The sequence below is a fragment of the Leucoraja erinacea genome, chromosome 22 (assembly GCF_028641065.1).
Source record: "Leucoraja erinacea ecotype New England chromosome 22, Leri_hhj_1, whole genome shotgun sequence".
NCBI classification, from domain to species: domain Eukaryota; kingdom Metazoa; phylum Chordata; class Chondrichthyes; order Rajiformes; family Rajidae; genus Leucoraja; species Leucoraja erinaceus.
In genome coordinates, this window is record NC_073398.1 from 26,744,331 (window position 1) to 26,760,492 (window position 16,162).

The 16,162-nt window shown below is 43.0% G+C and overlaps 1 protein-coding gene across 1 annotated transcript in view; it reads right to left on the reverse strand.

Annotated features, from left to right (window-relative positions):
* Positions 1-1,003: 1,003 nt before the first annotated feature.
* The window catches only part of zgc:77752 (uncharacterized protein LOC393862 homolog), a 35,559-nt gene continuing 20,400 nt past the window's right edge, over positions 1,004-16,162 (reverse strand). Inside the window, exons 6-12 of the mRNA XM_055653275.1 lie at positions 14,889-15,505; positions 13,204-13,437; positions 10,204-10,347; positions 7,796-7,897; positions 6,960-7,040; positions 3,543-3,653; positions 1,004-2,501 (exon numbers count right to left, since the gene is read on the reverse strand). Of these exons, the coding sequence (XP_055509250.1) occupies positions 2,352-2,501; positions 3,543-3,653; positions 6,960-7,040; positions 7,796-7,897; positions 10,204-10,347; positions 13,204-13,437; positions 14,889-15,505 (1,439 nt within the window). The 3' untranslated portion in view covers positions 1,004-2,351. The remainder of the gene's footprint in view (positions 2,502-3,542; positions 3,654-6,959; positions 7,041-7,795; positions 7,898-10,203; positions 10,348-13,203; positions 13,438-14,888; positions 15,506-16,162) is intronic.

The following is a 16,162-nucleotide window of genomic DNA, read 5'->3' on the forward strand; positions in this document are numbered from 1 at the left end:
GGACCAGGCCTCCTGTGTGGCAGGAATCCAATGGGTCTCACTAGTAGTTGTTTAAGAGTGTAAATGTAGGAACATTTGTTTAGATAATTGGCTAATTTTGTATTATGTTGGTGGGTTTGTTTGGTATTGTATATATTATTACAATAATTGATTACATTTATTTTTGTTCAGGAAAATAAACAAAGTGAAGTCGGGCAAGATTGCTGCAACAACCTGTTTCTCCCTGATGAGCTCAATGTATTCTACGCTCATTTCGAACAGAAGGTTGGTGGAAAAATATCTGTCCCACAGCCTCGGGAGCACCTGTACTCACAGTCACGGTCGCAGATGTCAGAACAGCCTTTATGAGCGTGAGCCCATGGAGTGCCCGGAGTCACGGCAATTTGTCTACTGTTGCAACAGATCTACGACAGATGCCATCTTCCTGGCTCTGGACTCGTCATTGAAATATTTGAATATCAAGGCATCTATGTCAGACTCCCATTTATTGACTATAATTTCAACTTCAGCTCCATAGTACCAAGCAAGCTTATCTCCAAATCTCTGAACCCAGGACTCGGCACACTATCTGCGACTGGATCCTTGACTTCCCAAAGCAGCCACATAATTAAAGACCAGTTATACCCCGGTCATTCCCTCTTCTCCACTATCCCATGGGGCAGAAGCTAAAGCTTGAAAGGATGCATCATCATATGCAGGAACAGCTTCTTCTGTACTCCTAAACGGACTGCTCCTAAATGAAAGGTATAGTTCACATCTCCCGATCTATATATAGCAGCCTCTGCACTTTTTTTTCTCTGTTGCTGTAACACAGTAATCCTGGAACACTATATTCTGAGCTCTGGATATTTTTCTCTTTGCATGATCTGTAGTACTTATGTATGGCTGGATTGTACTCATGTACAGCATGATTTGACCGGATAACACACAAAGGTTTTTACTGTATCTTGGTACACATGACAATAATAAGCCAATATCAATCCAGTCATAGAGCAGCAGAGAATTTATTTAATCGTACACAAAGGCAAGGTTTATTGATTGAACATAATAAATCTAAACATAATCCAAGCAATACTTGTGTGCAGTATGAATATCTGATACAGATGGTGAATAGATACTTTTGTTACAACTTGAGCTATCCTATTCTACAAATAGATATTTATCTTAAACAGAAGTAGGTCAGTCACCCGATGGGATTAACTGATGCGATTAAAGCAATACAGGAACCCAGTCTCATTTATTCAGGAAGGCAAAGATTACTCAGAGTGTAACTTTACAGATTCATCGATTATTCAGGATAATAATTAACTCTGAAGAAGTGAGGCGGTGACATTTGGTTTGACAGATTTAATTAACAGTCAACTTTAGCATAATTTAATAAATTACTACAAAGTAAGAATATAAAATGCATCAATGAAGGCAAATTCTTTCATACATTAATACACAAAAATAACCAGGTGTGTATATATTAAACTTGTTACTGTTGTATCCCTCAACATTACCTCAGTAACAAGAGCAGGAAAATGAACAGAAATCCACGTTTGTCACTGATACTCTCCTTGCAATGCAAGATGAATAAAAAACTGTAGGATTGGTATCAATGGGTGATTCATGGTTGGTGTACATCTGATGAGCCAAAGGGCCTATGTCTGTGCCATATCTCTGGCCCTACAACTCTATTCCAGGTGAAGCAAGGGTTAAATGTAGAATAAACTGCCCTCAAATTCTCCAAGGGCAAGTTTAGGTCGAGTTAAATACAGAGTAAAGTGCCAAGTGAGACGAGTAAGGAATTCCCATGTAATATTCATCCCTTTTCGAACTAACCATTGAATCTGCAATCATGCTTCATCTACTATCTTTATCCCAACAGTCCTTGCACTGCAGTGGTGAGGAGCAGGAGTAGTGTTTTATAGACTTCTGCAACTTACAAGATGTTGGGTGAAATATGGACATCAAGCACATGATATAGTTATAGCCTGAAATCCCAGCCCTCAGAGTTGGAGATACAATCCCAGCCCATGTGAACCACTGGGAAACGGTTTGTACCGTATACATTCTGATCCAGAGGTTCAAATCCTCCCACTATGCCAAAGGGTCACACATCGGAAGCATGACCAGGTGGGTAGTTTAGGGAAATTAAAACAACTCTGCCAATGTCTTTGCTTATCGGCATCCCACTTGAGTATGCCTTCTACTTCGAGAAATTATCTGCCACATTTCAGTAAACCTTTATTTGTAACTGCCAACTTCCCCTCTGCCTCCACCGTGTGCTCTTAAATACCTGCAAAATTCCCATTTTATTTGGCAGCAATGAAGGTTTGTAGGAACCAGGAAACCAGGACATGTTGTTTTCACTTGTTCTTTCCATGTGAGGCTAGCTTCACAACAGTTGTTGTCTTTACCATGCCCCGAGTGAAAAGAAAATGTGAGCGCTTTTCCCTGATGACTGTTTTCAGTTTCTGCGACAATGCAGCAAAATGCTTCACGTTCTCTTCCCCACTCTGCAACAAGAAAGCCAGTTAATGACATTTGCCTCCTTATTTTGTAAGGAGGAAGACCTGTGGCTCACATTGAAGGGCTTTGATAATGGGGCATGACTTATGACACAACAAGCAAAAGGTCAAAGAGTAAAATAAAATACCTCAGGTAAAAGGTCAAAGACCATTGAGAAGGGCAGTAAGTGAAGAGTCAAGGGTCAGATTGAAGAATTCCAGGTGAGTTACAGAGAAAGAGTGGTAAATCAGGTGGTAGTTTGATTTTGCTAGATTTTGATTTTAAAAGACTGCAGATTGAAGGAGTAAGGCAAACATGGAAAATATCAATACTTCCAAGAGCTGTGGGACAATGAATTAGAGGACAAAATGCAATGTCTATCTTGACTCTAGGAGTCAAATGAGGATGCTGTGTTGTCAGAATATTCACCATTGCTAGAGAGAAAGATCAAACAAATGCGAGGGGATATTATACAGGTTGACTATTCAAATTCTTTGGTGGAACAAGTCTCCTTCATTGTAAGAAATAGCTTGATCACTGCTACTTCTGCTCACAGGAAAACATAACAATCAGTTTTTGGACAGCAACAGGACAAATCACTCGATGGTCTGTTTTAGGCAGGTTGGTTGAGGGAAACATGTTCATCCGGACACCAGACAGGATTCTAAGGCTCTTCACCAAAATATAATGTTTAACTATTCATTGGAGATGGTAAGTACCTAAAACACTGCAATATTCCTTCAGAATAATACTGGAGTGGGTCAACTGTGTTTATTGGCTTACGTCACTGAAGCTGCATTTGAAACCATAACTGACAGAGCAATCACGAAGCTAAAGGTTATACCATAAGTGGAATCAAAAGTTCAAGCCTTGACAGTCTTGGGCATCAGAGGAGCAGGCAAGTGCATACATAGCCATGTATATGCACATGGACACATGTAACTCCCCAGTACATGGATGTGAATGAATGTGAAGAAAGATCACAGTTGAAATATCAAGGCTCATCCCACTGGGCTCCTGCTCCACATCAGACCTGTGAAGGCACCTACCTGAGTTAGTGCTTGGATCAACCGGTGAATTATGGCATCTTCCATTAAAGAGGGCAAACCAGTGAGTTTGCTGATGTAGTCCAAGATGCCGTTTATTGTCCCATCCTGGCACTGAGAGACAAAAGAGAATGTGTTGGAAAAACATTGTTTGATTTTTGATGCAGAAATTATTTAAACCCATATTTCCAGAACTAGGTATAAAAACTCAGAGGCCCAAAAATGCATGATAAATTTCTCACAATTCCGATCTGTAACTATTGTTCCCAAATATTTGCACATGGCCTCTATATGGTGCAACCTCAACTCTCCCAGGCCTGCACATGGTGAAATAGTGAGATTGAGGGTGAAGTCTCACACAATTAGACACCACACTCTGGACCAGAATCCTGCCAGGGTCAGCCTAGAAGACAACAAGTTAAAGCGTACCAGCCTGAACCAGGCTAAAGGCATATCTGGAACTAAAGAACAAGTCTTCAGCACTACAGTTGGGACATTGCCTTGCCCCACTACCTTTGTTGTAATTAGTGTATACAGCCTCAATATCCTATTGAGTAAAATTTGCTGAAGACTGTTCCCTATGATGGTGCAGACACCAGGAGGAGGTTGTGATGGATCATTCACTCTGCTGAAGCAGGTTGCAAATGCTTCCATCTCAGCTTCGTCACACATGTGTGCTTCCATCATCAAAGGCCTGAGCATCTTCATGGACAGTCCTGCTCATTACTACACCATCAGGATGTGGCCTAGTTGACGAGGCTTCATCTGATCCGAAGGTTGTAAGATTTCTTTGTTCCACCTACGGTGAACCGCTTCTATAATTTGGTATGCATTGAGTCATGTGTTGTTTCTTCACCGTCGACCTCCAGCTACTTAGAAAATACATTGTGGGGGAAATACAATGGAGTTATAGGGTGATGCAGCATGGAAACAGGCCCTTCAGTCCAATTCTTCCATTTTCCACGTCACCCTAGTTGCCTAAACAAGCTAATCCCACTTGCCTTCACTTGGCCCATATCCCTCCAAAGGTTTCCTATCCATGAACCTGTTGAAGTATCTTTTCAATGCCACTATTGTACCCATCTCTACCACTTCCTCTGGAAGCTCATTCCATACCAGCACCACCCTCTGTGTGGAAAAAGGTTACCCTCAGACAGACAATAGACAATAGGTGCAGGAGTAGATCATTCGGCCCTTCGAGCCAGCACCACCATTCAATGTGATCATGGCTGATCATCCACAATCAGTAACCCTGCCTTCTCCCCATATCCCCTGACTCCACTATCTTTAAAAGCCCAATCTAGCTCTCTCTTGAAAGTATCCAGAGAACCGGTCTCCACCACCCTCTGAGGCAGAGAATTCCACAGACTCACAACTCTCTGTGTGAAAAAGTTTCCACATCTCCGTTCTAAAGGCTTACCCCTTATTCTTAAAATGTGGCCCCTGGTTCTGGACTCCCCCAACATCGGGAACATGTTTCCTGCCTCTAGCGTGTCCAAACCATTAATAATCTTATATATTTCAATAAGATACCCTCTCATCCTTCTAAATTCCAAAGTATACAAGCCCAGTCACTCCATTCTCTCAGCATGACAGTCCCACCATCCCAGGAATTAACCTTGTGAACCTACGCTGCACTCCCTCAATTGCAAGAATGTCCTTCCACAAATTTTGAGACCAAAACAGCACACAATACTACAGGTGTGGTATCACTAGGGCCCTGTACTGCAGGAGGACCTCTTTGCTCCCATCACCTCAAGCATATGCCCTCTAGCTTTAGACTCCCCTAAACTGGAAAAATGACTGCGGTTATCCATGCCCCTCGTGATATTATAAATCCCTGTAAGTTCTCCCTCAGCCTCCTACACTCCAAGGATGCAGTCTACACAGACTCTCTTTTTAATTCAGATGGTGACATCCTCATGTCTTTTTTGCACTCTTTCCAATTTAATAACATCAGGGTAGCATTGTTACAAAATTTTAAAAATCAAGTCTGCAATTTATCCCATCAGATAAAGCATAACAATAAGTTTAATTTGACACCAAATTCACTTTCATATCTCAAGTATTAAAAAAGTTATGGCCATTTTCATACTCGGAAATTAGCATCTTGTTCCCTATGGACATTACAAAAAAGCTGTGATCTTGGATAGTCAAAAGCCCATTTCTTAAGGAAAGATTAACATTTTTAAATAGCCTAAGTGTCCAAAGATTATTCACAAATAATTCACAATATAACATGATTTTTATATCTAATTTACATTAATTTATAGGCCAAATGGAAGGAATTTAGTGTTCAATTGCTGTAAATAAATGCCCATTTAAATCGGCTTTCTAGTGGGTTCCTGTGAACGCGCTGGTTTAGAACGTTCACATCGCGCTGGATTAGTGCCCTCAAATGCCGAGAAAAATACTGCGGGATATAAAAAGCCCAAAATGAACTACTCGCTATAGATAACTTAATATACAGGGTTATAGACATGCCCCATTTAATGTAAAAATAAGGTACATACCTTTAATTGTTTGCTTTATAAAACCCTGGGGCTGCGAGAGGTTGCGGAGTGAGAGAGTAATTTTAAAACTATTATAACTATTATTCGAGGCCTATAAAACTAATAATACCTTTTGCGACCGGGTCTTGCAGCGATTTTTCGTTAATGATTTGGGGGGGGGGGGGGGGAACTGTTTAAAATCTCTTCCCTGTCCGGGAGACCCGACCTTTTCCCTGTCGGGTCTCCGTTGTCGTTGGGGCCTAGCACCGTGGAGCGGCCTCCAACCTGAACGACCCGGGGGCTCGGGAGACTGCGGAGCTGCGGACTACTCACCATCGTGGGGCTGGCCGGCCTCGGAGCGTGGGGAGCGGTGGTGACTCGCTGCTGCGACTCGACTCCTGGGGCTCGGAGGCTCCAGCAACGCAGCCGCAGGTCCGGTGGACTGGGGCACATCGGGAGCTCGCGGGTCCGGGGGGAGAGACCGCTTCCTGGACTTCTCCAGCCCGTGTCGCGGGGTTGGAACGACCCGGAGCGGGGCCGTACATCGCCCGGCGCTGCTTCATGGCCGTGGGACATTACAGCGCCCGCCGGGGGCTCCAACATTGTGACTTTTAGACCGGGAGCGGGGCCGTAAATCGCCCGGCACAGCCTAAAATGGCCGTGGGACTTATCATCGCCCGCCTGGGGCTTGGACATCGGGAGAGAAATGGAGAACAGGGGAGAGAAAAGACTTTGCCTTCCATCACAGTGGGTTCACTGTGATGGATGTTTGTGTGAATTAAATTGTGTGTATGTCTGTAATTGAATAAGGAATTTTGTTTGAGCCTCACTGAGGCTCAAATGACAATAAATATTGTATTGTATTGTATTGTATATGCACAAAGTCAGCATCATGAGGTGCATTAACCCAATTTTAAGAAGTACCCACCTTCTCCAAGCCAACAAGATTATGCTTGTCTGTTGGTTTTGACAACAGTATTACTACATCCTCTGATTTCAACACTGGCTCCTGCAGTGGGAATAAAGAGGATTTAATCACCAGCAAACTCATAGCCTGAACCAAACACATACTTCCCTTTAATCCTCCTTCCCCTTGACCCCAATTTTCTTCCCTCCTGCACACACGGTTGGTTCAAAGCTCTGTACGGGTCCACCAGTCTATGTGTGTGATTAAATCTTCACATAACCAAGCGGAAATTTCAAGAAGTGATGATGCCTGCAAAACAATGTAGCTTCCACCGAGCATAGGCAGCCTGGGCATATGGTACAAGACCAGAAACATGGAGGCCTGCACTAATGACCCAGAAAACAAGAACTCACATTCCACTATTTGTTCTTTGAGAACTTAAGTTCAATTTCAAACATCAGGAAATAAAAAATCTGTAAACATTTGCAGACTGCTGTCAAATCAAAAGGCACATTCATGTTTGCTCAAGAAAGGAAACTGCTGCTATTGCTGGATCTGGACCTTCATGTGACTCCACACCCCACTCCCATAGCTGCCCCTTAACCATATTTGGAGGCAGGCCAAGAACAGCACCACTTCTTAAACCAGGTACAAATGGTCAATAAATGCCAGTTTTGCCAGCAGTGTTCATCAAGGGAAAGATTAAAATTAAATATGGGATTTTGTTCTCGACCATCGAGTGTAAAATATAGGGAAAATGTACACATGTTGCTGCTGCTTGTGGAAGCTACAAGTAAAATCCAGAGCAACATTGACATGGTGTTCTGAGTAATCTTGTACTTAAATCAATGAATGACCTTGAGATGTTCAAGCCAGCACCACATCAGCGCACTAAGAATCCGGGGGTCTTCCTCTGCACCTAGTCGGCCCCAAGCCCCTTCATTCTCATTTAGCTCCACCTTTAAGAGAAAGAGAAAGATCAGACACATTAAATCGCTGACTGGATGGCTGGAGAGAATACAGAGAGAGACAGAAGGAAAGTCTGAAATTGAAATAATGATACAATGAGAGGTGTTCAGACGAGCAGAGAACTAATGGAAAGTGAGACAGAAAGATTGGCAGAATGAGTTTCCCAGTTCTGATGCATAGTTTTTGACCTGAAACATTAATTCCGTTTTTCATTGCAAATATGCTGCTTGACCTGCTGAGTGTTTCCAACACTTTCTATTTTCATTAGCAGAATGTGAGGGACAGAATTCAACACAGAAAGAAAGAATGACTGAGAAATGCCCATCTGGAGGGAGGGAGGGATGGAGAAGGGGCATGGGGGGGGGGACTATGGGGAGAGCAAAATACGAAAGACAGAAAGAGAAAAAAAAGTAGTTTTGAAGTGTAATTAAAACTGTAAAGTGAAAAATAGAGTGGCAAATCTGTGGTCAAAACAACAAAGTAAATGAGCAAACATTGTCTTTTAAGGTGCAGGTTGGGGATGGATATTGGGTGATATTAGGGTTGGGGATCAGGGTAGGGGTGGGGTTAGGATAAACTGTTCTACTCTCTTCAATTACTGACATTGGATCTTTTATACCCATGAGATAGCAAATAGGACAGTTTAATATTGCATATAAAATATGACACTCTCACAACCATTGGATGAGATGAATGTCCTGCAGTTCTGCGTATTAAAGCACAAATGGTGGTGGACAATTAAACAGCCAACAAGTGGGGTAACTTCAAGGTCATCTTCATGGTTAATGATGACCAGCACATGAGTCCTATTGATTAAGATAAAGCAGTCTCCACATTGTCGGTACAAAGCATTTGGTTGATGATTCATCCTGAGATCACTGCCAATACAGAAATCATTCTTCGGATGGTATATCTCACCTCATATGTTATCAAAGAAATGGCTGACAACTCTACCTACAGTAACTGCCACAGGACCGGAAAATATCCCTGCTGCAGTATTAAAGACATGCCCCAGAACCGGCCACACCTCTAACCAAGCTGTTCAACGTACTTACAAAACTGGCACAAGAAGGCTGACAAATCCAATCTCGCTACATGTTGTCCAAACAGTTTACTCTCGATCATCGGCAATATAATGGAAGCTATGCTCAACACCATTAGCAGTCATAATTTACTCACCAACAATCTGTTCACTGATGTTAGTTACAGGTTTCACCAGAACCACAAGTTTCAAATTACATCACAGTCTTGGTCCAAAGAATAACCAAAAAGGTGAATTGAGGTGAGAGTGATTGACCTGCACTTTGAGGAAGCATTTGGGCAAGTGTGGGAACAAGGAGCCCTGAAATTTAATTGATGTGATTGAGCATCAAGGGAGAAATAATTTGGAGCCACACAATGCACAATAGAAGATGTTATGCTCGTCAGAGGCCTTGCCGTTGTGGCCGAGCCATCTTTAACTCCTATTAGGGTTTAGAGAGCAATGGGCCAAATACATGCAACTTGGTTGGCATGGACAAGGTGGGTCAAAGGGCCTGTTCAATCTACTATCTCAACTACTCCCACCATTATTTTCAGGCAATTTAAAATGTCTTTATTGGCTTATTGTGAACATTGGAGTGGCCAGTAGAGGGCACTCTGCCCAAGGAGAGGCCCTAGTTTTGAGGGGAAGAAATAGAAAATGTCCATGATCCTGGCCTGGTCTACAGCCTTAAAAATGTGATCCTTATTTGAAAAAGAAAGATTTATTTGTGTGGTACCTTTCACAAATCTTTCAAGGCATCCAAAATGATTTTACATCCAATAAAGTGCTTTCGAAGTGATGTTATTGTTGAAATGACCTCCATTCTGTCGTCACCAGTTATTCATCAAATGTACTGAGCAATGGGTCAGCATCCACTGCATTCGTCGATGGTCTGCACCAGTTAATATTAATACTGAGCTTCCTGAGGCCCCTTCATCTGTAGCCCTAATCTCCATGAGTACAAATACAACCACGTTTCCTTTCCCGTATGCTTTACATATCTGTTACAATGAACAATACTGGAGTTGTATATTAATCACACCAATCAAGCAATCTTTATCAGTCCAATACAGAGCAGGTGGGAAGGAAAGCTCTGCTGACCAAGAGTCCTGGAGCCAAAGTCACTTAATACTCCTGAGCTGCTAAAGTAAGAAACCTGATGTCTCAAATTACTAATTCACTAGATTCTACAATATTATTTTCTAAAGAAAAATGGTTTTCCTTTAAATGAATGAACAATTCCAGAGCGGAGATCATCCAAACGTTCATTACCTGCCAAAGGCGGACTTTGGACAATAAATCATTGTCTATCTCTGGTCCCTCTGACATTGCCTTGGCAACCATTTCCAGAAGAGACCAATACCCATCTGTTTTTCTGACACGTTCTTTAACCGAGACGTTTCCATAGAATTTACCCTAAAGAATAAAACTAAAAGTTAAAAGACAGGTACTAAATGTTGCATTTTATTTTCAACAAATTTGTAAGCAGTATTTGGGATTCAACATTAGAACTAAAATGGACCAGATAATATTGGATAGTGTTCCCCTTGCCCCTTCCCTTGGGACCTCCCAATCTATCACTCTGCCACCTCTTTATAAGTTATCTGGAGCATAAATTGAAACAGACATGGGCTTGATCTTTAATCAATGGAAATATCCCAAAGGTGTGTTTTCCCCACTCCCCTAGATAAAATCTATCTCGTATCTATCATTCCTAAAACATTTATCTGGTCATTTATTTTACTGTTGTCTGTGAACAAATAGGTGATGGATTTTGCAGTATTATTATTGCAATTATTAAAGAAACACTAACGGGGCACTTGGATAAACATGACTTCATCGGACAGAACCAACATGGTTTTGTGAAGGGGAAGTCCTGTTTAACGAATCTGCTCGAATTCTTTGAGGAAGTAACAACCCGGGTGGATAAAGGGGAACCGGTGGATGTGGTATACTTGGACTTCCAAAAGGCTTTTGACAAGGTGCCACATAAGAGACTATTGCTAAAAATAAAAAATTATGGGATTGTGGGTAATATATTAGCATGGGTAGAGGATTGGCTAACAAATAGGAAGCAGAGAGTGGGGATAAATGGTTCATACTCGGGATGGCAACCGGTAACTAGCGGGGTTCCGCAAGGGTCGGTGCTGGGACCCCAGTTGTTCACAATTTATATAAATGATTTGGAGGAGGGAACCAAGTGTAATATATCAAAATTTGCGGACGATACAAAAATGGGAGGAAAAGTAGGGGATGAGGAGGATAGGAAGAGTCTGCAAAAGGATATAGATAAGCTAGGTGAGTGGGCAACAACTTGGCAGATGAAATTTAATACTAATAAATGTGAAGTCATTCACTTTGGGAAAAAAAATGATAGGGCAAGTTATTTTCTAAATGAGGAGGAGCTGCGTTGTAATGCAACGCAAAGGGATCTAGGGGTATTAGTACATGAATCACTGAAAGTTAGTATGCAGGTGCAGCAAGCAATCAGGAAGGCCAATGGAGTTCTGGCCTTTATTGCTAGGGGGATTGAGTATAAAAACACGGAGGTCTTGCTGCAGCTGTACACAGTATTAGTGAGACCACATTTGGAATACTGTGTACAGTTCTGGGGTCCATATTTAAGAAAGGATGTACTAGCCCTGGAGGCAGTGCAGCGAAGGTTTACAAGATTAATTCCTGCAATGAGGGGATTGACATATGAGGAAAGGTTAAGTAGGCTGGAACTCTACTCTTTGGAGTTTAGAAGAATGAGAGGCGATCTCATTGAAACATATAAGATCGTGAGGGGCCTTGATCGGGTGGATGCACCGAGGATGTTCCCAATGATCGGGGAAACTAGAACTAGGGGACATAGTTGCAGAATAAGGGGGGCTCTTTTAAAACTGAGATGAGGAAGAACTTCTTCACCCAGAGGGTGGTTAATTTATGGAATTCACTGCCCCAGGGAGCAGTGGAAGCAGAAACTTTAAATATATTTAAGACTAAAATAGATGGTTTTTTAGCTGCCAAGGGGATAAGGGGCTACGGGGAGAGGGCAGGGATATGGACCTAGGTATGGTTAGTATAGTAAGACCTGAGTGATCTCCTGGACAAGTGTCGATCGCCTAGATTGGGGTCGGAGAGGAATTTCCCGGATTTTTTTCCCGAATTGGACCTGGGTTTTTATCCGGTTTTTTGCCTCCCCCAGGAGATCACGAGGTTCTTGGGGTGGAGAGGGGTGATAGCGGTATAAAGGGGAGGGTAGTGTCTTGTGTTCTGTGTTTTGTGTCTACTGTTTGTGGGTAAGTGTGTCTGTTTAGTGTTCAGCCATGAGCGAATGGCGGTGCGGGCTCGATGGACCTGGTGGTCTGCTCTCGCACCTACTTTCTATGTTTCTATGTTTCTATGTTTAAGATGTGAGAGATTGGCTGGTTGAGGGGCATTCCACATTTCTATTTAAAGGCAAATACCTATATTATATTTTGATCAAAGATGAATCGGGAATCTACAAAATTTACCAGTGTAGATTAAACATATTCATCCATTGACTGCATAGAATCTAGGATTGATCTCTGGTCTATGCTGTGTTTATTAGAAACATAGAAACATAGAAATTAGGTGCAGGAGTAGGCCATTCGGCCCTTCGAGCCTGCACCGCCATTCAATATGATCATGGCTGATCATCCAACTCAGTATCCCGTACCTGCCTTCTCTCCATACCCCCTGATCCCCTTAGCCACAAGGGCCACATCTAACTCCCTGTTGAATATAAATGGCCAACAAAAGGGATTACAAAGAGGATTGGAATTCCTCATGAGGTGGAGAGACATTGTCCAATGACCACAGCTGCAAAGGATGCAACTTGCGGGACCATCACGCATTTTTTTATGTCTTTTATTACCTCAGGTTGTCCATATATCCATTTCAGCCAATTACATACTTTAGAATGGCAACACCGCACAAACAGCAAAGGACGAATAATTAAAAAAATAATTATATTGGTTTGGGCAAAAAAATATTGAAGTGGACACCACGAAAAACCTATTTGAAACAATTCTATGAGTCTTTTACATCCACCCCAGATGGGTTAACAACTTATCAGATATGCTGCTCGTACTGAGTAACCTCAGCTAGAGATAACTAGCCTCAATGAAGGAGGTATGGAAATTATTGGAAAGTGTTTTGTCTTGTGGAAAGGCATTTGAAGTGGGTGCAGGAGGGGAGTCGCAGGCTGCCATGTTACACGGCATGGGAATTAGTCTGACCACTACACCTTGATTCAGTCCATACCTTCTTGTCAGCTGTGAGCGCCAGGCTACCGGGGTTCAGTAGAGAGTTTGTTCGTCGAGGGAGGATGAACTGTGCTGCCTGGTCAGTCTGTGTCTGGCTCCTGTCCCCTGCAAAGTTGCTCCTCCCTTCACAGCTGATGGAGTATCTCAATGGATTGTTTGGCCCACTGAAGAACTGTTCCGAAGTGTCCATTTGATGTTGACCCACCGATATAGTCCATTGACCATGGAGATCCTTAAAGAAGAATTTATGCCACTTTAGTCATTCATTGTGGTAGGACAGGTGGTGCTGGGAAAATTAATCCATCCACACCGTTCATATCTCTGCACCAATGTTAAACTAAATCACCACAGAAGCTGCACCACAAAATCTGCACACTTCCAGCTATTGGAACTGGCCACTGCTGACCTCAACAAAAATGACTCAGAAAATCTTTGTACGATGCTTGTCACCACACTGGAGAAAAATGGAATGGCTCCAGAGAGTGCAGTGGAGAATTATGGCTACAACAAGAGACTGACAAGATTAGCATCAAGACAACAGCTCTTATCAAAAAGCAGAATGTAAAAGATCCTGGGAACCTTAAATTATCTTTTGAGAGACTTTTCTAGTGCTCTCACAACAGTTCCTGTCTGACCTACTGAGTATTTCCAGCATTTTATGAAAATTCTGGAAATATTCAGGGTTAGGCAGACCGGTTGTGAGAGAAGTAGAAAAGTCTCTCAAACGATCGTTGACCTGAAACGTTAACTGTGTTTCTCTCTCCACATTACCTTGTCTGTTGAGTATTTTCACCATTTTCTGTTGTTGTTTTTCATCATTATCACCGCAACTCCTGTGTACTTTATCCGGAGAGGGACTCTGCCCTCCTATTTATCCCTTTGCAGCCATGTGTACTTAACTCGATCACAGACTCAACCGAAACATTTAATTTTCTTCCACAGCCCCAACCAAAAATATTATGAGCGGCTATCACAATTAAATTTTCTTCCACAGCCTATATTCATCTACATTTTCTCTCCAACACTCATTCAATTAGTCTCCTGCTTTAGCCTATGTACCTTAACATGTCTGAGGAAGGGTCTCGACCCAAAATGTCACCCATTCCTTCGCTCCAGAGTTGCTACCTGTCCCGCTGTGTTACTCCAGCATTTTGTGTCTATGTTCGGTTTAAACCATCATCTGCAGTTCCTTCCTACACTTAACATGTACTTAACTATATTCAGTGTTCCCCTCAGTCAGATCCTAGTCTGCACTTACTCTGAGGTATGACCCACTTTTAACTCTCCATCGATTGTTAGCACATTTTGCTGTCCTACAATTGGCATCTGAACCCATGGATCAGGTCCCAGCTTGTAACTCACTCTTTAACTTAGTCGCAGACCCATTCCTTGTAGCTCAGTACAGAAGGTACACAAAAATGCTGGAGAAACTCAGCGGGTGCAGCAGCATCTATGGAGCGAAGGAAATAGGCAACTTTTCGGGCCAAAACCCAGAGTCTGAAGAAGGGTTTCGGCCCAAAACGTTGCCTATTTCCTTCGCTCCATAAATGCTGCTGCACCCACTGAGTTTCTCCAGCATTTTTGTGTACCTTCGATTTTCCAGCATCTGCAGTTCCTTCTTAAACAGCTCAGTACAGACCCTGCTTCCTCATGCTGACCAAGCTCTGCCATATCTCAGTTTACCTGTGCATGATGCCTCCAAGACGTTGTGGAGAGATTGGAGTCACTGAGGGATCGTGATAATCTGGTAAATTTGCTGGATTGAAACTGGGGATGGAATCCATCTGAGAAAGTGCCCGGTCTAAGTAAATTAGTTGTGCCCACGGGAGGTCTCAGCACATTGTCGGGATCCACATGTTCCTGGTTTGCCAGGTGAGACGCTGGCAAGGAAATGAAGGAAGTGATTGTCTCTCTGATGAATAGAGTCATGATGTGGATATTCGTCTCCTTTTGTTTCTCCACCTGCACCGCTGCATCATCCTGCTTATCAAATGCTATCTGCAGAAGCCTCTTGCAGGCATAGTCCACCATTTTGGGCACATGCTTGAGGCGCCGTGCTTCGTAACCATGCAGGAGGTGCTGCTGGCGGTAAAGATGCTGCTGCAGGGTGATGGGCTGAGCATGCAAGCTCACATTTGTAATGATTGTTCTTTGAGAGTCTAGAAACTGGGCAAAATCAAATACCAAGTCAATCTGTGTGCGGGTCTGGATGGAGAAGGGACGCTTGATCCGGACAAACTGGACAGCTTCACTGGGGCTGACCCTTGTGGCATAGATCAGGTAACAAGCAATCAGGACCCCTGTCGGAAAGCAACGGAACAAACATTGAACTTTGTTTGATTCAGGTGGGAAAATACAAATTAATACTTTTTATTACTTATAATGCTCAGTGCTGCTAGGATTGAAACAAGAAAACAATGCATTTATCTAGTGCCTTTAATCTTACATCGGTGGGTCCAACCCTAGAGATGGGACTCGACCGGAGAGACCAACGTCGATGACAGTCAACGTAAGGTTATGAATGGAGTCACCGAGTGGTCGGTGACTCCATTATGCGAGGAGCAGACAGGAGATTCTGTGGCGGCAGATGAGATGCGAGGATGATCTGTTGCCTCCCTGGTGCCAGGGTTCAGGATGTCACGAGCCGAATTCAGAACATCCTCGAGACAGAGAGAGAGAAGGTGAACAGCCGGCAGTAATTGTGCACGTTGGCACAAACGACATCAGGAAGAAGAAGAAGGAGGTTCACCAACATGAGTTCAGAGAGTTGGGAAGAAGACTGAAAGGCAGGACTTCAACGGTGGTTATCTCCGGACTGCTTCCAGTACCTCGTGCTAGTGAGAACAGGAACAGGGAGATAGGGGATCTGAATGTGTGGCTGAGGGGTTGGTGCAGGGAGCAAGGATTTAGATTTATAGACCACTGGGATCTCTTCTTGGGTAGGGGTGACCTGTACA